Source organism: Rhamphochromis sp. 'chilingali', assembly GCF_963969265.1.
Source record: "Rhamphochromis sp. 'chilingali' genome assembly, chromosome: 2".
Classification (NCBI taxonomy): domain Eukaryota; kingdom Metazoa; phylum Chordata; class Actinopteri; order Cichliformes; family Cichlidae; genus Rhamphochromis; species Rhamphochromis sp. 'chilingali'.
Genome location: NC_137930.1, coordinates 54,482,066 through 54,504,506, shown reverse-complemented (window position 1 = coordinate 54,504,506; position 22,441 = coordinate 54,482,066). Strand labels below are relative to the sequence as shown.

The window sequence follows — 22,441 nt, the reverse complement described above, 5'->3', positions numbered from 1 at the left end:
GTTTACCTCTTTTGCTGTGATGCACCTGCGTGTAGTACTCCTAAACACCAATGATGTGTTGATGTGGATATTTTCTCTTTTTTTGACCGTTCTCTATAACTCTGGGAAAATCCAGTTCAGCAGTTTCTGAAATACTCAGACCAGCTAATCTGGTATCAACAATCACGCCACATTCAAAGTCACTTAAATCACCTTTTATCCCCATTCTGTTGCTCGGTTTCAGCCCATTGATAAACAACAACAAATCCTGGTCTGAGTGTGGGGGATTGTCACATTTTCTCTATCTAGTTTCCAGCTCCACAAAAAAGTGATTTTTTTTCTTAAAAATATAAATAAAAATTTTCAATCAGTTAAGCATATTAGAAAATTGACAAGACATGCCCTAATGTAAAAAGAATGGTGATAATTATTGTATCAAGAAACAATAAACCTTTCATCTAATTAGAAATCCCAGTCTTCAATTAATTCAATACAAAATATTACATAGAGTGCACTATACAGGTCATCGGATGTTCAAGATGGGCTTTACGTCTACCAACAACTGCTCACACTGCCAAACCAATTCACCGGACAATTATATCCACGCTCTTTGGTTCTGTCCACCAGTTCAGAAGTTTTGGCGCGAGATATGTGAAGACTTATCGAAGTGTCTGAAATGTAACATTCCAACTTCCCCCTTAGTGTGTTTGTTGGGCAGCTTAGATAATGTCACTTCAGAAAAGAATATCGCCCATATGGTTTTCACTGCCCTATGCATAGCCAAGAAAACAGTCCTCATGAACTGGAAAAATAAAAATAATCTTAATTCTAACCAATATAGAAATTATCTATTAGATTACATTAGTCTTGATACAGCCTCTGCCACCACATCAGATCAATTGCTCTGGGCTCCTTTGATCAGCTCCATCACCTAGTGGGGGTGGGGGGTCATAGTTTGGTCCCGCCTTCACTGTTGTGATTGGTGTGGGGGTAGGGACAGGCTTAGGGCGTCGGGGGGGTTCCCCGGAGGCATCTTCCTTGGGGGGCTCAACCCGGGGTAGCGGTCATGTCCGGTTAGGGGCTCTGTTGGCTCTCCGGTGACTGTTTCCTCGCGGCTGCGTGCAGCGGGGCTAGGGGAGGGTCTGTGCTGACGGACGTGGGTTACTGACCTGGTAGCCTGGCTGCCCCTGGGTGGGTCCGGGATGGGCGTGAGGTTCTGGGGGCGCTCCGTCTCTGGGCTGGGACCCGGACCGGGCCTCGGGGGCTTGGGTCCTGGTTGGTGTGTTGCCGGGGTTGTGGGCGGGTGGGTGCATGGGGGCCCAGCCCTGGAGCAGGGTGCCGCCGGTGCGTCGAGCCACCTGGGGGGCTCTTCAACTGGTGGGGGAGATTGTCACATCTTGCAGGAGCTTTCCTCTCCTCAGGAGCTGCCTCTGCAGGAGGGGGAGATACAGGAGAGGTGGAGGAAGATCTCAGCCTGGGTGTTTATTGTCTTATGTAGTCTGGAAGATGAGTGGATGGTGGGGTGGGTGCAGTTTTCTCTGTGGTGGGGTTGGGTGGACTGTCCCGGGCTCTGTGGGGCCGGGCGGCGCTGCTGCACTGGGCCCGGTCTGGATGGGCCTGGGCCCCCTTTCCTTGGCGGGTCGCGGAGTATGGGGGTGCCTACTGGGGTCAGCGGGGGAGCTGGCCCCAGGGAGGGGTCACCTGCCCCTCCCTTCCTTCCCTCCCCATCTCCAGCTGCCTCCCTCTTCCCGCTCCACCACAACCACCCACACATGCAGGGCCTTGGAGTAGGGGTATGTCACCAGGGTGCAGAGGAGGCTACCCCCCCCCGTCCCCTTCTGGCTGCCTCTGCCTCAATTTTATCCCACAACTTAGACATTCACATTACTCACACTCTCATTACACATACATATAGGATCTTGGGGGTGGGCACGATACACGGAGTCCAAAGTACCATCAGGGTGTACACCCCACCCCTGGCATCGTTGCCCACCTCTCAATTTTAAATACACGTAGACATTGAGGGCTAGCAGGAGGGACCATGCGCTTACCTGCTGCTCTCTGGCAGGTAGCTCCAAGCCCTCCTGGGTTTTAAATGCACCTTAGAACACACATGCATCAACATTACAATGAGCGGGTGGAGGGAGGTTCGGAGTCTTCTCTCACCCCCGTTCTCTGCGACCTGCTGGAGCAGGGGGGCTAGGACTAGGAGGAGGAGTTGGCCGTCCGACTGCGGTCTGGAGTGTGGAGCCTTCCTGCTGCTGCGGAGTCGGGGCGGTCTGCCTCCCCCCACCGCAGGGAAAAGGGAAACACCACCTGGGTCTGGGTGCAGTTCCCCCCTCCAGGGGCGGGGGCACCTAGACCCGGTTTGTAGAGTACGCTTGGGGAGTGTGATCGTGTGTACAACGTCTCTTTATGTATGTCTCCACGTTGGTTGAGTGTGGAGTAAGTGCATATGAGAGCATGAGGGTGGGAATGGATGTTTGTATCTGTGTGTGCCTGTATGTCTGTGTCTATATGTCAGGTTGGGTGTCAGGCGCCACCTCTCTGGGGACATCTCAGGCCCTCCAAGGTTTGGAGGCCTATCTCCCCCTACCACCACTTCCCCTGCCAGTGGCGGACCCCCTCAGACATCGGTGCGTTGGTGGTTCTTTGTGTCCGGGGATGGGCGTCCAGGTACACACCGGCTCACTCCTTGGCGGCCGCTTATCGGGGCCTGGAGCCTGGGGCTCGCTCGGGCCACTTCGGAGGTGGGGTGCCCCCGGCCTCTCGGCCTGGGGCTCGGTCACTCAGGCGCAGCTGGCTGCCGGCGGAGCTCACGGGCGCGTCACTGCAACTCCCCCTGGCTTCTGCTCCGCGGCTGCTGAGTGAGCCCTCATCTGGGACTCTCCTCAGCTCTTTCCGGGACAGTGGCGCAGCTGCCCCTCTGTTGGTCTTCCTTGGTCTCTTGTGTTCTGGGGGCCTCTGGATGTCTGGAGTTTTGATCTCCTCCACACCTGCTTCACGCCCTGGAGGACGGGGCTGTGGCCCCCCCACACCCTCTAGCAGATTATTACATGAAGGAACCTTTTAAAAAAACAAAAAACAAGCGCGTCCATGCTCACAGGTGTACACACGGGTGATCACACCCACAAACTACACCCTTTTTGGCTCCTACCTCAAAGCACACTGTGTTCTGTTGATCTTATGTGCTGCACAATAATGTTTAACATTTAGTATTTACTGTCATATTCCCATATATCATTGTGATGTTGTTTATTCTATTACTCTTGTTCTCTTCTGCTTGCTTTCTTTTTTCTTTCTCAGCAGGTGATCCAGGTGATTGATATATGCATTTTTTTTTCTCTGCCCGTTCTGTTGGTTTTTGTCTTTTGCCCTTCTCCCCTGTCCCTCTTCTCAGCTGTTTCTCTTTCCCTCTTTCTTTCTCCCCTTCTTTCCCCCAGTCAAGTCTGTCCCGTATTCAGTAAGTGAAAATAAAATAAACAATAAAAGGTGAATCAAATGGACCATTACGGCAAGGCTGGGATGGTCAGTTTGGTAAAGTAAATCCGTTGGGCATCTTTCTTTGCCTTTAGACAACAATTCTGATGGCAAAAGAGCCAAACGGGACAGGCCAAAAAAAAAAAAAAAAAAAAAAAAAAAGGGCAGGGTTGTCTGGTTCTGTGGCGTATGAGCCAACATAACTCTGTGATGATTAAATGACAACAAATAACCGCAAAGTTGTTTTTATAAATACTTTTAATTACATTATACATGTTTGGACAGCTATTTTCAAGGGGTAACTATCTGCAGTACAGACTTTGATGGAGTGGAAATATTCTCACACTTTCAGTCCAAGCTTCTTCTCTTTTTTTTTACATGCTTGTATTTATTAGCCTCTTTAGTTGACACAGAGACATATGCAGTTTTCACCTTCACTTTTTCCATCCAAACTTCAGCTGAAAACGTGCTGTAATTGGTTTGCCTCAATGCTATGTTGTTCACTTGCACACAGATTTTCCATACGCATGCCTAGTTATTTGTGAATATCTGACCTATAACAAACAGCTGTTGGCTGGCTGCTTAGTTCTGCCTCAGATGAGAGCAACCTCTTTGCCACAGTCGACATACAAATAAATAAACCGTTTATTTATCAGGCTTTTAAACAACATCGAGCTCGTTATACAGTCGTTAGGATGACTTGTGTCATGCATCAGTTTGAAATGTCATCTTGTGACCTTATTATCCCCCGTTGTTGTGATTAAACCTGTATTTGTGACTCTCTTTGCTTGTGTGTGCGCTTGTCTGCAACAGGTGTTGATACATATAAAAAAAAAAAAAAAAAGGTATCGCACACCACAGCCGCTCTATCACGTGACCACACTGATCCAACGTGCTACGGTTATAAGCCGAGTTATGCAATGTCGCAAGTTTTGTGAGGTGCTTTTTTGATATTTAATGGATCGATTACATTTTTTATTTCTCTCCGATATCCGATCCAGTAATTTAGGTCAGTATCGGACCGATACCGATACGTAATATCGGATCGGTCCATCTCTAGTGTGTAGTGAGGGGTTTCATAGCCTTAAAACATCTATAATAAAAAAAAAAAAGAAAAAAAAGAAACAGTGGATCATCTTTTTTACTGCATACTTCTTATCTTCTGCGGCTTCCCCAAAAAATACTGACATTGTCAGCGCCACCCCCGCATTCACCGTGAATGAAAGCGGACTTTTATAATGCATAACAAAAATAGTGGTTAAATACACCCATAAGCGTGTCGGGCACTGAATGTGGGAATACCGGTAGTTATGATGATGAACGAGCACAAATTTGCCTTTTTTAATAAAAAGAAAAGAGAAGAATCACTCGAGGCAAGTAGTAACTTTCTTTTGCAAAAGAGTAATTTCTGAAAATACAGTTTCAACTCAAAATGACATTATACTGATTAACATTAGATTTTCCTGCTAGTCTTGGCTGATAGGAAGTGTTCTTATTGCATAGTAAATAATAACAAGAGTCCAAACAACTGATTACATCATGTTATAAGGATGAAAGAAAATGAGAAACAGTATCGTGTTTAGTGTATTATACTAACGTCTGATGGGGTAAGGTAACACTCCAGATGTCCTGTCCAATATATATTACAATTATTACATTCTCACATGCACCTCTGTTTAGGGATGTCTATTAATATTCAGCGTTTCAGTGCATGCTTGAAAACAGCTTAAGCAAAGTGTTGGACCACCAGAACAGCATCACTGTCTCTCTGCAGTGATTCTCCAGACGTCTGAAACTTTACTGGAGGAATGGAACATTATTATTTTAACAGATGTCTTCTGTTTTGGTATTTTGATGGTGATGGTGGAGAGTGCAGCTCAGTTGACTGACAAATTGTACTGTTGCAGTCTTACAGGTTCCAGGGTTGCATAAGTTTTGGTTCTTGTTTTGAATTTATAGTTGTTTTTTAGGTGTTCGCGTTAATCAGTGTAGTCTAAGGATAGTTGTCCGTGCCTATGTGTTTATATAAACACCTGCCTTTGCCCTCACTTTTGTCTGTTTACTTTCCCTCCTGTATATTTGCTGCTGTTCCTGACGTCGTTGCCCACCTCTCAATTTTAAATACACTTAGTCATTGAGGGCTAGCAGGAGGGACTATGCGCTTACCTGCTGCTCCTTGGCAGGTAGCTCCAAGCCCTCCTGGGTTTTAATTGCACCTTAGAACACATATGCATCAACACTACAATGAGCGGGTGGAGGGAGGTTTGGAGTCTTCTCCCACCCCCATTCTCTGCGGCCTGCTGGAGCGGGAGGGCTAGTAGGAGGAGTTGGCCGTCCGACTGCGGTCTGGGGTGTGGGGCCTCCCTGCTGCTGCGGAGTCGGGGTGGTCTGCCTCTCCCCACCGCAGGGAAAAGGGTAACACCACCTGGGTCTGGGTGCAATTCCCCCCTCCAGGGGCAAGGGTACCTAGACCCGGTTTGTAGAGTACGCTTGGGGAGTGTGATTGTGTGTACAGCGTCTCTTTATGTCTGTCTCCACGTTGGTTGAGTGTGGAGTAAGTGCATATGAGAGCATGAGGGTGGGAATGGATGTTTGTGTCTGTGTGTGCCTGTATGTCTGTGTCTATATGTCAGGTTGGGTATCAGACGCCACCTCTCTGGGGACACCTCAGGCCCTCCAAGGTTTGGAGGCCTATCTCCACCCACCACCACTTCCCCTGCCGGTGGCGGACTCCCTCAGGTGTCGGTGTGTTGGTGGTTCTTTGTGTCTGGGGGTGGGCGTCCGGGTACACACCGGCTCACTCCTTGGCGGCCGCTTGTCGGGGCCTGGGGCCTGGGGCTCGCTTGGGCCCCCTTTGGAGGTGGGGTGCCCCCGGCCTCTCGGCCTGGGGCTCGGTCACTCAGGCACAGCTGGGGGCCGGCGGAGCTCACGGGCGCGTCACTGCAACTCCCCCTGACTTCTGCTCCGCGGCTGCTGAGTGAGCCCTCATCTGGGACTCTCCTCAGCTCTTTCCGGGACAGTGGCGCAGCTGCCCCTCTGTTGGTCTTCCTTGGTCTCTTGTGTTCTGGGGGCCTCTGGATGTCTGGAGTTTTGATCTCCTCCATACCCGCTTCACACCCTGGAGGACGGGGCTGTGGCCCCCCCACACTCCCTAGCAGATCATTACATGGAGAAACCTTTGGAATGCAAGCATGCTGATCCACACAGGTATGCACACATGGGTATTCACAGACGCGGACTAAAGCTTTCTTGGCTGCTGCCTCAAAGCACACTGTGCGCTGTCTATCTTGCGTGCTGCACAATATCGTTTATTATTTAGTAAATATTGATATCTATGACTAGCTAGTTTATTGTGATGGTGCACAGCAAATTCAAAAGTGTTACATTTTTTGGTGTTAATAGTCTCCTTGCAAAAGTAGAGTTAATTTTACTCTAAGCAGAGTCACATTCTTTTAATGTAACTCTGAGGTGTAAAATGACAGTAGTTAAAATCGAGTGTTAAAAATGAGTGTTTCTCTGTCAAATCTGGAGGTGTTACAATGGAAACATTAACTCCTGACCTCTTAACTCTGAACTCCTAGAGGGGCTATGACACCAACAGAGTAAATTCACAGACTCCGCCCCCAGCACGGCTCCAATCGAAGCTGAAGTGAAGCCGTTTCAGAACATTTTGCTCTACATATTTGAGTTGTTTGCCATGCTTGGTAAGTCATTTTTTCAAAGATTGTTTCAATTATTATTATGAGCTTTTACTTCTGTGGCTCTTTGGAGTTGAGACAAAGCTGTGTGAAAGGCATTAGCCATGTTGCTCGCTGATAGCATAATATTCTGTTTTAGCTAGCTGAAAGGTATTGTTTGCGGGCAAATACCACAGCCTTGAAAAAAGCTTGCATGTGAATTTTCAGTCAAACTTTTGGTCTAATATACACCTAAAACAATGTCTAGAATGTGAAATGTTGGTATAATGGTGCTACTTGAAGCCTGAAAACGATTTCCCATTAAAAAAAACAAAAAACGAGCAAACAGCAGTAGCTGACGTCCTGACTCGATTCTACGTTAGCATAGATCCCTCCAGAGTTTTGTGCACACGGTTTAGGTAAAAATGAAAAAGGTTGAGGTTTTACATTTAGTTCAGTACTACCTGTTGCCTGTGTCCTTGTCTTTTGGGAAAATACTTTACACAAGTAATGGCTCAAAGAGGATTCCTTTTTTTTTTTTTTTTTTTTTTTTTTTTTTTTTTTTTTTTTTACTGTGCTGCAATTGTTTACTGGATTATTTGTGCCATTAATTAGTGTCAACTAATTTTTATTCAATCTCCACACAGGATATGCTTGTGAAGATGGAATATGGGGGAGAGCAGAAGTGCGTTGAAGTTCCACAAAGGGATGAATGAAGGACATGCATATTGTATTAAAGAAATAAGTGATGAGAATGCTGTTATTTGCATTTACCATGTCAGACCTTTTGATAAACAAAATACTAATGAAAGTGAGAACATGTATACTGTTACATCTTTCAGAAAATGTTTTGAAATTGTGGTGCACAGTTCAGAATAAATGTTTTTCAAAAACCATTGCATCTTTTTAGTAAATGTTTATTTCCAAAAGAAATTTCTAGAAGTTCAGAACAGTAAAATTCCCGCTTTTTAGAATGAATTAGAAGATAACTCTTACGTAGTTAAACTAAAATACTCTTTGAGAGTTAATATATAAACTCTTAACACCAAGTGTTAAATTATCAACTCCAGACAGATTTGGTGTTTAACACTAAATCAGAGTTAACGTACCAACTCTCCAAAAAGAGTTAAATTAACACTCTCTGGTGTGGACCCATATAGACACTTTAATAGTGTTGAAATCAAATCCAACAGTGTTAATTTGGACATGCTGGATTTGCTGTGTGCTTTGTTTTCTCTATTATTATGTTGCTCTTTGTTGTTTGCTGTCTCCTCTGTTTGTTTTTTTGTTTGTTTGTTTTTTTTCTCCATACAGGTGACCCAGGAGTTCTTTTTTTTTTCTTTTCTCTCTCTTCCCCCCCCTTCTCACCGTCTCTTCTCCCCTTTGGTTTTCTTTCTTTCTCTCCCCCTCTTTCTCTCATTCATTCCCCCTGTCCTATTTATTAAAAAAAAAAAAAAATGACAAAGGATGAACTGAAGCTCTGCCATCACGTAATGTCGCATACTGCTGTTTCTGATGTCATTTAGAAAAAAAAAAAAAAAAAAGAAAAGCTGCTGAAATAACTCTAAGGTTTTACTTTTCTCTTTTATTAATACAGGAATTTAATTACTGACTGAAGAAGTGGTGAAACAAATCTTTAATTTACAATATAGAGTGTTGGCAACAGTTGTTGTCATTGGTTGCGATATAAATAAAGCTGAATTGAATTGTTTCTTTTTATTTGATATGTAGATGCTTTTTTTCACTTACATATAATTATGCAAACGATGCAAGTATGGTGATATGAGTACAAACTCTTGGTTAATACGTTGTTCAATACACTGGTTCAATCTCACATTAATGCAAATATGTGATCAGCCAATCAAATGGCAGCATCTCAGTGCATCTAGGCACGATCAGGACAACCTGCTGGAGTTCAAACTGAGCATCAGAACGGAGAAGGAAGATGGACTACAACAGCAGAGGACCACACCAAATGCCACTCCTGTCAGCTGAAAACAGGAAACTGATACTACAATAATGCCTGGTCTGGTAGAGACAGAATTGAGTGTTAACAACATAAATGCATTCATTCTTCTTGACTTGTATCAGTTGTTCAGGCGGTTGCTGGTGGTAAAGTGACGTATTTGCATCCCTTTGTCCATCCCTTTAAAACCACAGAATACTCATTTTCTAATGGATGCTTCCAGTAGGATAACACACCATGTCACGAAGCTCAGATCCCCTTGAACTGGTTTCTTGAACGTGAAAATGAGTTAACTGTACTCACATGGCGTCCACAGTCACAAGATCTCAATCCAACAGAGCACCTTTGAGGTGTAGTGCTACGGAACATTGGCATCATGGATGTACAGGTGATAAATCTGCAGCAACTGTGTGATGCTGTCATGTCAGCGTGGATCAAAAATAATGTTTCCAGCACCTCATTGAACCCATAGCACAATTAACGCAGTTCTGCAGGCAAAAGACACCATACTCTTTGCCCCACATTCATGATGTAAAAGACCAAGTGACTTGTGCTTCTGTGCTGTAGGTGTCAGCCTGCCATTAACCTATATTTGCTCAAAGAGAAATTGGATTAAAAGTTTGCGTAAAGCCACAGGTGCTGTTGGGTTCAAGGCTTAGTCAGCCCGAGTGAGAACCTGCTTGACACAGGACACGGCTGCTCAGCGAGTAGCTACTGAAGGATGAAGTGTCAAAGAAACACTCGCTTCTGATTGGTTTGCAGACACTGTAGGCGACAACGGCTTAATTTGACTACAAGAAAGAAACAATCGCAACTATATTCTAATTCTTAAGGGGCTTCGTACAAAACAGGTCTAGCAGTATACATATAAATACCATGGTTATTATCTTATTTCAACAAAAATCGATTTGTGCTTCACTTTTGCCATTGGACGCACCGTCTTGTCTCTGCGCTCCTCCAAGATCTCGCGGGATTAAAGATGTAACGGGTGGTTAAGAAAAAAAAAAAAAGGAAAAAAAGGTGGTTCGGTATCTGCACCGGGTTGTCAGCAGAGCGGCACAGGTAGCCAGCTGCACCTCTGTGGGCTCACGCTCGTCTACCTAGCGACGCTTGACTCAGTACGTGACACGACTGGGGAGTATCTGGAGGTGCGAGCCTCGGCGAACCAGCCCGCTCCATCATAACCGGCGCAGGTCACCTTAGCGCTCTCCTACCGGCATTTTCCGTCCACCGTCTCCGAAGATGATACCTGGCAAACGCAGAGCTGCAGTCATGATCTTCTCGGTGGCGATATTTGGAGCTCTGATGCTGCAGTCCGTCTCATCTCAGAACGGTAGGAAAGCTCTCCCTATAGAAAAACGCAGCGTGTTACACATCATGGTGAGAATGCGGTTTTAAGGGAGGCACTGGCATTGGCTGACTTTGATGCATTAAAAAAAATGTTACTTTAAATGAATTACTGCAAGATTCCTCCAGCCTCATTAGATAATCCTCTGTTTCTGACAGAAACACACACCAGAGCGGATCGATTGGCGTCTTGTTGGCCCAGCGTTAGAAAAGAAGGGTTAATAAATCATTAATGGGCTACAATCTGTACTGCTGTAGTGAGCCATAAGGAGGCCTGTGCAGTGTCCCTAAAATGTCCTTTGAAGTGTGGAGCTGAATACTGAGCCGATACATGAGCGGTTCAGGCAGCAAGGACAAGTTCTGTCCACGGGTAGGATCGTGCCACACTGAAGTTTAAAACCTGTGATGCCAGCACACAAACACTCTCTCACATGTCCAGTCAACATGCTGTCACGCGTGGGTCTGCTCAGAAATGGCAGGATAGGGATCAGGAATTCAGAAAAAATAAAATCCTCTGCTACAGAGTGAAATAATTGTATGCATCAGTGCAGGTCCTTGTAACATAGGCCCATGTAATTATGTAGGACCTTAGAAGCGCAGCTCTGTAAATAGCATCAGTCCATTTTGCTGCATGTTCCTATTTTTAGAGCAGAGATGCTGCACTGGGAACTATGGCTTTAATGTCCTCTTGCAACAGTGAATCTGTTAACTCTTTGCTGAGACGTGCTGCACTGCAGAATGGCATTGATTTCCCAGCGCAGCTCCACTTGCCCAATTCACCCTCAGCTCGTAAACCTCATCCCCCCCCAAACTGATTAGGGCTGTGTAACCCCCCTCTCAGTCCACTATCTGTTTGTGTATACTGTAAGCGTGCAGTGCTTCTTGCATTCCTTTGCGAGCTCTGTGTGCGGACGAGTGAGAATGGATTGAGCTCCGGCCTTCCCCGGAGTGGTCCATGTGTAGGATTGCATTACACATCTCCTCCTATACTGTGCGCCCACTCACAACATCTCTTCTCCAATCAGAGCTGACAAAGCTCAGACTTCTGATTAGAAATACTGGCTTTACATCCGACAGGAGGAGGTAGAGATCAATCTTCTTTATTGCCTTTCAAATATTGTAGTTTTCTCTCTTCTTCTTTTTCTTCTTCCTTTCTTCAGATTGCGGTCACACAGAATATTAGCAAACACTGCTGCCAGTCACGTCCCAGAATCCATTTGGCTGCTTATATGTGAAGCTATATCTCAAAAGATTAATACAACAGTATATCATGTTGCTTCCTGTCGAGATGCGTTATCCCCCCTCTGACACCAAATATCAATGTTTTTTCACAACATACAGATGCTCTAAATCACAGGTGTCGAACTCCAGGCCTCGAGGGTCGGTGTCCTGCAGGTTTTAGATGTGTCCTTGATCCAACAAAGCTGATTTAAATGGCTAAATGACCTCCTCAACATGTCCTAAAGTTCTCCAGAAGCCTGGTAATGAACTGATCATTTGATTCAGATGTGTTGACCCAGGGTGTTATCTAAACCCTGCAGGACACCGAGGCCTGGAGTTCGACACCCCTGCTCTAAATAGATATCAATCCAGTTTGATTTACCAGACTCACTTCTTCATTTCTCTTTGAGCTAATGTTTTAAATGAAGTGAAGAAGGAGAAGAAACTGACTCACATGGGGGAAAAATCAGACTGCCAGTTAATTGAATTGGTATTTAATGCAATAGTAATCTGTAACACAACAGTGCACAGATGAAATAAATGATTCTTTTCCCAATGTATCAAGATCGTATCTTGTGATTCCCAGCCCTACTCTCTGTGGACGTATGAGTCTAAAGTGAAGTTAACATAACAGACTGTTTAAACAGTCTGAAAAACAAAGTAGTGTTTTATTTTCAGAAGCTAAAAAATGATATTTTGTGAGCTATTTCAGTTTGAGTTGTAGATTTTATTGTTTCAGTACCTGATGAATTGGCCAAATTACAAATAATTTGCATTACATTTGTAGATGTTTCCAGAGACTGAAAATGATTGTGTTTAAGGAAACGATTTAAACATGTAAAACTAAAAGATGTAACAATGTATTGTATTATAATAGAGCAAATTAACAAAAGCATATAAAGCACGATAATTGCCGGGGATATTAAATATCAGTTGTTTTCATTGCCCAGCAATCCATTGATTATTACTCTCACTTGGCTAAAAGATTATTTGGTCAACATATGGACGAAGAAGGGAAAAAGCGGGGAACAAATCTCATCACAGTTTTCCGAAACATAAGACGATGCTGACATGTTTCTCATGAAAATTTAAACCCCGAGCAGCTGAGGAGCACACAGGAGAGAGAAAAAAGCTAAATCCTGCAATTAAAAGGTTGGAACCAGTGAACGGTTTGTATTTTTGACTGGTAAATGACAGAAACCATTACTGATCACGACTAACCACAATTGCCCACATTTATTCTTTTTTTCTGATAATTATTGGATGGATGCATTGTTTCATCTCTAATGTGCATTTCTGCTATATCTAACATCAAAGGCAATCCCTACAGGGAAATGTAAGAGAAGTAGTGCCGTTTTCTGAAGCCCCACGATGCATATAAAACATTAACATGCTTGAACAACACAGTTGTCAAATTCAGTTTAATCTGATTGCATGTAAGTATAATTATTGTTACTATAACACATCAGCTCCCTTATGTTGCATTTCAGTGCTTCGAAATGTTTATTAAACTATATCAAAACATTTAAGACATATATATTAGAACCATTTTCACTGTGCAGTTAATGCCGTCCAGCATGTGAATGTATGTAATTGCTGTTTTCTTCAGTATGTGTTGGAACATAAACTGGGACTGTGGCCAGAATTTCTTCATTTTAGACACATTTAAATTGGATTCGTCAGACGATTCGAGGTCGTCTGCTGTCAGTTTGTGCTCTTGGATTTGCAGTTTGAATAATAAAACTGAAATTGGCACACAGTGTCATAGTGTGGATCTGGACAGGAACAAACACTCTGATAAAGGACAAAAGAAAGTTAGGACTATTTATATACTGGACTGATGGGCAGGTGGAAACAGGTGAGGAACGAGACACAGCTTAACCTAATCAACACAGTTTATTGCAAGCTGAAAGTAAAACTAGAGTGAGGAACGGCAGAAAGGTAACCTTCAAAGCAAAAGAGGGAACAGCTCAGAAGACAAAGGGTAAATGCAGCGGCTAACAAGAATAACAAACAGTGGAACAGATGCTAGTAGAAAGACAAGAAAGAGGAACAGATGGGGAAAAACAGAGGAAACTAAAACTGCTGCAAAGAATAAAAATAAACACCTGAACTTGAACTGAAACCAAACTGAAAGGCTAAAGGTTTTAAAAATAACAGCAACAACAACAAAAAAAACACGAGTCAAAAAGTGAAAAAGTGCAAAAATATAAAAAATACAAGGACCAATAATGCACAGATCTTACCAGAAAAAGCATATAAACACAACATCTAAAGACCAAACAATTATTTCATTGAGAGAACAAAAGACACACACACACAGGTGCTTTATGCACATTAAAATTCAGAAAGAATTTAGAAGCAAATTGGGAACACAGACAATGAAAACGTTAGATGGCAATAACAGATTTTTGGACTGTCACGCTGATATAGCGTATATGAATAGATCTCTTGATAATAAATGTGATGTGATTTGCTACAACAAGTACAATTTTACAATGTTGCATTGGGTTTTTATACGTTTAAGTGTGAAATAGGCAAATTATTTCCTTTAACATGTCAATATGAACTAAATGTTCTTTGCACAATGTTATGGCTGTTGAGTTTAGCACCATTTGTTTTTAGATTGGTTGCCTCCCATCATCAAAGGTTTATGATGTAATTCTGTCTTGCACCAGATACAAAATCTCTCAGGAAAATCACTAAAAAATGAGAAGACGATAGCAATTTTATTTTCCCTGGCATTCATCGGTGGCGTTCCCTAAGCGATGGAAATAGCGCAGCAGCAACAAGCGCAGTAACTGTGGAAAGTAACAAATTAAAGAAAAAATTAATTGGAGGGGATAAAGGAGGTGAAAAAATAAAAGTGAACCTCAGTCTTTGTGACAGCAGTACAGGAAACACATCTCACTGTGAGTAAAAACAGATTCATTGCTAACAGAAGGAGCTTTGATTTGTGGCTCAAATAGGGACTGTGTAGATAATTTAGGCCTTAATGAAAAGGACAAACATTACAATTCTCCACAGTTTGGTGAGCTGTCCTCTCCCAGCTCATGTGAAAAGAAGCACATTTTGAAATCCAGCTGGAGTAGCATAGTTTTCCACCCCTCGAAATCCCGGGCCCGCGTCAGTCATGAACGTTCTCGCTGAGTTGCACCAGGAATGTGACCTTAAGTTGCATTCAAACTTTGAAGTGCTGTGTGAGAACTTTATCTGTGGACATCATGTTTAATTTAAGATATTAAGCTAGCTTATTATTCACTAATGGAAAAAAAACATCCCACACATTAGACGCACACAAAACTAAACCGAAATCCTCTTGACGCGAGTGGCGTCATTCGGACATGTGCTGTACAGTGGTGTGCGAAGACGTGGCTACTGGCTCAGCACTTTTAACATGTCTACTCTGTCGGAGTTGACAGGGTCTGTCTCTCAGCATTTCTGCGATAAGAGCTGAGGGGCTGGCTTTAGGTTTCAGTCATGTTATTTGCTGGTTTGCATGTATGAAGGAATCTTTATGTGCACACTGTATATGGTCTGGTCTTCAGGAGCCCGTTGCAGGCTGTGCAGCAGAGTCTTGTGATGTCAGCAGCTTGACACAGAAACCAGGTGATGGTCTGTCTCATCTGGTTGGCTGTCTCTTCTTCCTACTTTGTTGCCGTAGAGTGCTTCTATGGAAACGCAGGGGGTCTATCACCATGTGCCCACACACTCCCCAGAGACCCAGAGCTGAGGCTTCTATAAATCTCTTGTCTCTCTGCAGAGCCTATAGAGCGTGCATATAACTTCCACCTCCATGATTAAAAGCATTTACATTTAAAAGGGAGACATTTCAATCCAGTCAAATTATAAGCAGCTTGTTGTATCAGTGTCCTTGTTATTCAGTAATTACATAAACACGATTTTCTGAGCACTGAGATATTTTTATTATACAGCCAAGAAAATGACAAGGTCGTGTGGAGGACTTCTTGATGTGAGCGCTGTGCGAGCCAGGCGCAGTTTTATATGATGCCATTAATTGCACAGAACCAAGTGAGAGCAGCCTCGCAGGGCCGTCCCAGAAGAACTGAATTAAAGCTTCCCAGGAATAGCAGCAATAATAGTTTAGACAGATCTGGGGTTGTCTCTTTTTCCCAGAGCAAAAATTGTCAGTGTGATGACTGATGGCTCATCAGAGGTGAAACTGTTTGTCAATGAACTGATTTGTGACTTTGCATCAGACGCCATCACATTGCGCTGGGCTCTGGTTGAGAGCGAATGGTCGCATCTGATTTGTTTTTTCATATTTTGTGTAATATATACTGTATATATACAGTGGGTGCTTGTTGTGAACATGGTGAAGTTGGCTTAAGGTGAGAGGATTTAAAACGTCTTGAGCTGACAGACCCAAGATGAGATGTATAAAAGGATTATTTTAAATTTGGTGTAAGATTTGTGCAAAAATGTTTTTTGTAGCGGTTCACACCAACCGCTAAATTTTGCAGGAGAAATTTTCAGCATTTATTTTTTGGACTAAAAACTCGATTTTTCACCGATTTGTTGAAATATGTGCAAAAGAGACGGTAATACAGATTCAACTTCTTGATCAAACCAACTTCCTGATGTTGTTTCCTAGTTAGAATAGGATGAACCCAAAATCTCAATCTCTTTCTTCTTTGATTTAGATTCAGAACGCACTGTGGATAAAAAATAATGCTTAACTGAAATCTGTGGGGTGATTGTGTAACAGCAAAGTTGGTAGTAGAAGAATTACTTACAAACCAGGAACCTTTCTTTAGTCAGATTTGACTGGTGTCCTTATTCATCCCTGGGACTACTGAAATTAAAGTTGTGCCTTGAGGTGGCTACAAGTGGTGAGACTAGCTTCAAGGATCCTCTGATAACAAGTCCCTTTTCAATTGGGAAAAACTAATGAGTGCCAGATTAATTAATGAAGGGAAATGATGATATTTGCAACTTTAATCTGAATTTATCAACATGGCTAGACATTTTATAAACCAGGAAATGATTAGATTAATTGGGGAGTTAAGCAGCTGTCATTTATTCATTTATTTATTTCTAATTTTAACATAATTTGTCTGTTCTGTTCATTATTTTGCATTTGTTGCTGTTCTTTTCATTTGGTCATGTCCTTTGTCTGGCTCCTGTTTTAATTTAACCTGTTACTTTCTCACCTGCACCTGTTTCTCCTCTTTTGTTTTGCCTCTGGACACGCTGCCCCCGTAAACGACCACCACCAGCACCGGCGGGCTTTGTGAAATCACCTCTTTCTGAGACTAAGCTCACAGGTGACACCTTTGAGCTGTACTGTGACGTGGTAGGTAACCCCACCCCCGAAATCCAGTGGTGGTACTCTGAGATCAACCGAGCCGACTCTTTCAGGCAGCTGTGGGATGGTGCCCGGAAGCGGCGGGTGTCCATCAGCACCGCCTACGGCATCAATGCTGTGAGCGTGTTGGGGGTATCGCATCTCACACTAGACGATTCTGGGACATACGAGTGCAGAGCCAGCAATGACCCACGGCGTAATGACCTCCACCAAAATCCAGCCACCACCTGGATCCGTGCTCAGGCCACTATAACAGTGCTGCAGAGTGAGTGGTCAGTGTAGAGCAATCCTCCCCCAGTTCCTGTGTGATTCAGCCTCCATCATACCTCTCCAGAGGGGCAGTAGCTTCCTAAGTAGGTGCCACCCTCCCCCACAGACCTGAGAAATGAGGAAAAAACACCATCCTCTCATCTTCTTGTTATCTTTAGTAAGCAGAGCTGAGTAGTATTCTTTTAATGCTCATCGCACATTTCAACTCTTACTTTAAATAGAGCTCACAGAGCCCAGTTTTTTCCTTCTTTTCCTCCCTTTTCTCCTCTTTTCTTCTAATTTCCCAGAATTATTCATTATAATTGTGGTTTTTCTCTCATTGTTGTAACCTGCTTGGTATTTGGCATTTGGTATCACCTTCATCACAGCCATGTTTTATTTGGAGAGTGATAGCACGTCTCATTTCTGACTCATATTAGCGCTAACAGTAGTTTCTTGTTTGCTCACCAGAATCACAGTGCTTTTTCTAGAGACGTGTATCTTCTTCAGCCTTATAAAAGGACAAAATGGGGGCCAAATCTCCATACAGTTTTTTTTCTTTTTTTTTTGGGAGGGGGGCTGAGTACCTGCCAGCACAAACCTGCAGGTGCTTTGTTGCAGACGGTGTTTTAGGCCATGACTAAAGATTAAGAGCTTCACTGGTGTCTAACTGTGCAAACAAGACATAGATAATCAGGATTAAGCAGAATACTAACTCTCCAATTAAGATCTTCATTGTTTAAAAGCCAACTGAAGCGAGCAGCTTCGGCAGGTTACATTTCTACGGGATGCAAACGAGGAGGCAGATTTCAATTGTTGTAAGAGGTTCATTTTAAGGTAATAAATCTAATCTCTAAATTAAGTGGAGGGATATTTTCATGAAGCTAAATAAGTTGTGGTAAGTCCAAAGAATTGGTATAAATAACATTAGTGTGCTTCATAAAAAATGTTCTGGAGTCACTGTAATGTGAAACCTGTTTTTATCCACCTGCATTGTAACAGATGTATACTTATCATCATGCCTCACACAAAACACATCCAGCTGCTATAATTAAACCAAGTGCTTCTCCAAAGCTAGCCTGTAATCCAAAAGCTGCATTTTGTTCTGTAAAGTTATATTTGGTAATGTAGTTGCTCGAATGGGTGTATTTCATGTCCAGCTACCCAGAAAGTGAATGGACCTTTACTTCAGCAGGCTGGGATGCCCAGAATAATTCCTCCCACTTTAAACTATTCCTGAGCATTATTGAAAAACGACTAGTCGTCTGTAGTGTCTGAACTCTACATCTTCCAGCGCGCCTTCACCCACTACTTCTGCTGTGGCTGAGCTACGCTTCTCTTGCAGAGCCGTCCATTGCTGCCTCTGAACACGTCACGCTTCCAGTGGAAGGAGAAAGCCTCACACTGCAGTGCAACCTGACCAGCCCCCACAGCACCGTCCAGGAAAGCTTCTGGATGAAGAACGGCGAGGAGATCCCAGAAACGCGTGACTCAAGCAAGAACACTGAGTACAGGTCAGCTTTTTTCACGAGTCTGAGAGGAAGAGGTGTTTAGCAGCCTGGCGTGCGTTCACGTGAGATGTATTTCTGCTCCGCAGGCTGAAAAGACCAAGAGCAGATGACGCTGGAGTGTACATGTGTGTCTACAACTTCAGCACGACTCCTTCGGCCAACGCCACCATCGAAGTTAAATGTAGGTGTTGACTGGCGAGCTAAAGCCGTCTTTGCAATTTTGAGGCCACATTAGAGATGCCACCAATAAAAATGGCCTTGAGCACTTGTATCGCTGTCATGTGAGGACCTGTGATCTCAAACGGCTCTGCTGGCTGCTCAGGGGCAGCCGGTGCCCTTGACACCTCCATCAAGCCAGTGCCCGGCTCAGTGGCAGCAGATGGTGTCTTGTTTGTCTGATGGAAAGGGATTATGTAAAATCTGGTCAGCCTTTTCTGCTGTTGCATTGCAATGGAGGTAAATTGGATTTCAGGGGCAGTTTTCTTGATATTATATGGGGCATTTCTATTATTGCAGTCCGTTTTATAATATACTGAGTAATGCACACAGTTTATGGTTACATTGGCTCAAATACTCTTGCTAGATTAAATATAATGCTTTATGTTTGAAGTTCACTTTCATACACACAAGTGTTCGTCTCTGCAGTGTAAAAAGACTATTGGAATGACTCCTGCTTTGCGCTTCAGTGCTTTATTCTTAAAAAAGAAAAACAAACTGCTGTGCGTGATTTACCTCATGTGACTGTTTTTTAGCTTTTACTCAGATTACTTCATAAATGTGCAATGTGGTTAAATGCAATACAGCGATCAGTGAGAGCATTACTATCAGTTTCAACTTGGAAAAATAACAAAAATTATATTATTATTGTTATTTTTAAAAAATTAATTTCTCAAATGTGTTTTGTGTTTTAGCTGCTCCTGAGATTGTAGGCCACAAACGTAGTGAGAATAAGAACGAGGGCGATCACGCTATACTCCACTGTAAGTCTGTGGGTTATCCTCACCCTGTGTGGTCCTGGCGCAGGAACGACAAGGTATGTCATATGAATTTAAATGATACTGCTTAGATATCATTTGTGATGTTTAGATTTTATGATTTTAAAAAGATTCTAAGTCTCATATGTACAGCAACTGGTTTCAGTGGTAAAGTAAATCTCCTGTTAGTAATTGAGACTAGCTACCTAAGCAGAAGGTCACCATTAAGAACACTTAAGGTTAAGAGGTCCACAAATCCCACAGCTGCAGTCTAAGGATTTTATGTGTTTGACTTACTCTAAATATTAAAGCTCAACAAGAACATTTACGATTAACAGAAACAACAAATGGAAAATATTGTAGATCGATTCTTTAATTGATCTACAATAAATGGAAAAATGAAAACGTATCCAGAATAAATATAAACCCACCGGTATAACAGTTTCACCTGAAAAGTATCACACTCAGGCACGACTGTTGTTTTTCAGTCTGATTTTATGTTTTTTTTAAAAAGCCCATGGTCATAGAAAGTTGATTAAAAAACAATAGCTAACCTTTCAAAATAAAAGTGAAAATACTCTTTTCAGTTTATTTTTACTTTAGTATAACTACATTCATATACAGGGTGGGGCATTTATATGGATACACCGTAATAACATGGGAATGCTACAGTTAGCAAACTGTTTGCCCCCTCACATATACTAATGTGCCACAAACAGGACTTTAATATCACCAACCATTCCCATGTTATTACGGTGTATCCATATAAATAGCCCACCCTGTAGTTAAAGCTAAGTTTTATTGGTAAAAATCTATTTAAAAGATGCTATTGAACTCCAAAATGAAGTAGAAAAATGGATGTTTTTACTCTCCAGCTCCTTGGTTTAACTAGTGTTGATCTGGAGGTAGTTCTGCTGGCACCAGTCTACAAAGCCTTGGGTCAGTTCTCTGTACTCCTTGTCGTCCCCATCAGTGATAGCATAGATAAAACCAGGTGCTTGAAACAATCCTCATCTCAAAGGTGCTCCATTGGATTGAGATCTGGTGAATGTGTAGGTCATTTTAGAAACAGTGTACTCATTGACATGTTTAAGAAACCAGTTTGAAAATATCTTAGCTTTATAACATGGTATATTATCCTGCTGTAAGGAGCCATCAGAAGACGCATACACTGTGTGGATCGGCAACAACACTCACGTAGGTGGGTGGTGAGTCAGTGATGCTCTGGGCCAAGAAAATATCCCCCACACCATAGACCACCACAACAGCCTGAAATGTTGATAAAGGGCAGCATGGACCCAAGCCTTAATGTTGTTTATGCCAAATCCTACCATCCAAATATTCAGGTAGAAATTTAGTCTCATCACACCAAGCAACATTTTTTCAACCCTCTATCATCCAATTTTGGTGAGCCCATGCGAACTGGAGCCTCCGTTTCCTGTTCTTAGATGACAAAAAGCAGCACGTGATCTTCTGCTGCTGTCGTCCATCTGCTTCAAGGTTGGACATGCTGTGCGTTCAGAGATGCTCTTTTGCATACCTTGATTGTAATAAGTGGTTATCTGAGTTACTTTTTATCAACTCTAAGCAGTCTGGGCATTCTTCTCTGACCTCTGACATCAACACTGCATTGTCACCCAGACAACTGCAGCTCATCCTTTTCAGATGATTCAGAGATGGTTGTGTGGGAAAACCCAGTAAATCAGCAGGTTCTGAAATGCAAGTGGCTTAAATCACCTTTCTTTTCTGTTCTGATACTCAATTTGAACTTCAGCAGGTCGTTTTGACCATGTCTACAAGCCTAAATGCACTGAGTTGCTGCAATGTGATTGGCTTATTAGACTTTTGTGTTAATAAGCAGCTGAACAGGTGTACCTAATAACATGTCTGGTGAATTTATAATACTCCATGATCTAAACTAAGGCACAAAAAACTGTCCATGTAAAAAAAAAAAAAACTCTCACTGCCAAATCACCAGGATGATTCTCTTCATTCCCTCTTCGTAGGACTTTGAAAACTCAACACGCATCTACATCGTCAGCAAAGACAACTACACAGAGCTCCACATTCTGAATCTGGACATTAATGAAGATCCAGGGGTGTACGTCTGCAACGCCACCAACATGATTGGCCACACTACTGAGAAATCTGTGCTGAGGGTTCGCAGCCACTTGGCCCCCTTATGGCCTCTCCTGGGGGTTTTGGCTGAGATCATCATCCTGGTCATCATCATCGTTGTTTATGAGAAGCGCAAGAAGCCAGAAGATTTACAAGACGGTGAGTCACCGCTGATAATTCATTCATTCATTTCATTCATTTATTTATTCATTTTCAGGCACAACAAATACCTATATTGAACATAAAATACACAAAACAAAAAACAAAAATTGCCTGAAAAAGGAGTGGGACGAAGAAAACTTATTAAATCCCACCCCTATACTCACTCATCAACAAAAAAAACAATAAACTTCCCGCAGCTACGCCCATCATTGCATACAGACCCATCAACAGCTCCGGGCACATACAAGCATCTAAGCGGCAGCTCGCAACCAACAATTAGAGCCTTCATAACTGAATACAGAATATATAAATTATAAATTGCATTACCACAGGTAACAGGCAGTAATAACTACAAGTAACAAACACACATACATATACATACATATATATCTACACACACAAGTACATATATGTACATACATACGCAC

The 22,441-nt window shown here is 42.9% G+C and overlaps 2 protein-coding genes across 2 annotated transcripts in view; both read left to right on the top strand.

Annotated features, from left to right (window-relative positions):
• Nucleotides 1-10,344: 10,344 nt before the first annotated feature.
• Nucleotides 10,345-22,441, top strand: part of LOC308384550 (neuroplastin-like) — a gene marked incomplete at both ends in the record, with an annotated part of 20,551 nt that continues 8,454 nt past the window's right edge. Inside the window, 6 exons of the mRNA XM_080863077.1 lie at nucleotides 10,345-10,435; nucleotides 16,992-17,264; nucleotides 18,594-18,762; nucleotides 18,846-18,940; nucleotides 19,671-19,792; nucleotides 21,740-22,010. Of these exons, the coding sequence (XP_080719203.1) occupies nucleotides 10,345-10,435; nucleotides 16,992-17,264; nucleotides 18,594-18,762; nucleotides 18,846-18,940; nucleotides 19,671-19,792; nucleotides 21,740-22,010 (1,021 nt within the window). The remainder of the gene's footprint in view (nucleotides 10,436-16,991; nucleotides 17,265-18,593; nucleotides 18,763-18,845; nucleotides 18,941-19,670; nucleotides 19,793-21,739; nucleotides 22,011-22,441) is intronic.
• LOC308383531 (potassium/sodium hyperpolarization-activated cyclic nucleotide-gated channel 3-like) overlaps nucleotides 21,872-22,441 on the top strand; it is a 27,175-nt gene continuing 26,605 nt past the window's right edge. The window contains exon 1 of the mRNA XM_080861573.1: nucleotides 21,872-22,010. The gene's annotated coding sequence lies outside the window, so the exon portion shown is untranslated. The remainder of the gene's footprint in view (nucleotides 22,011-22,441) is intronic.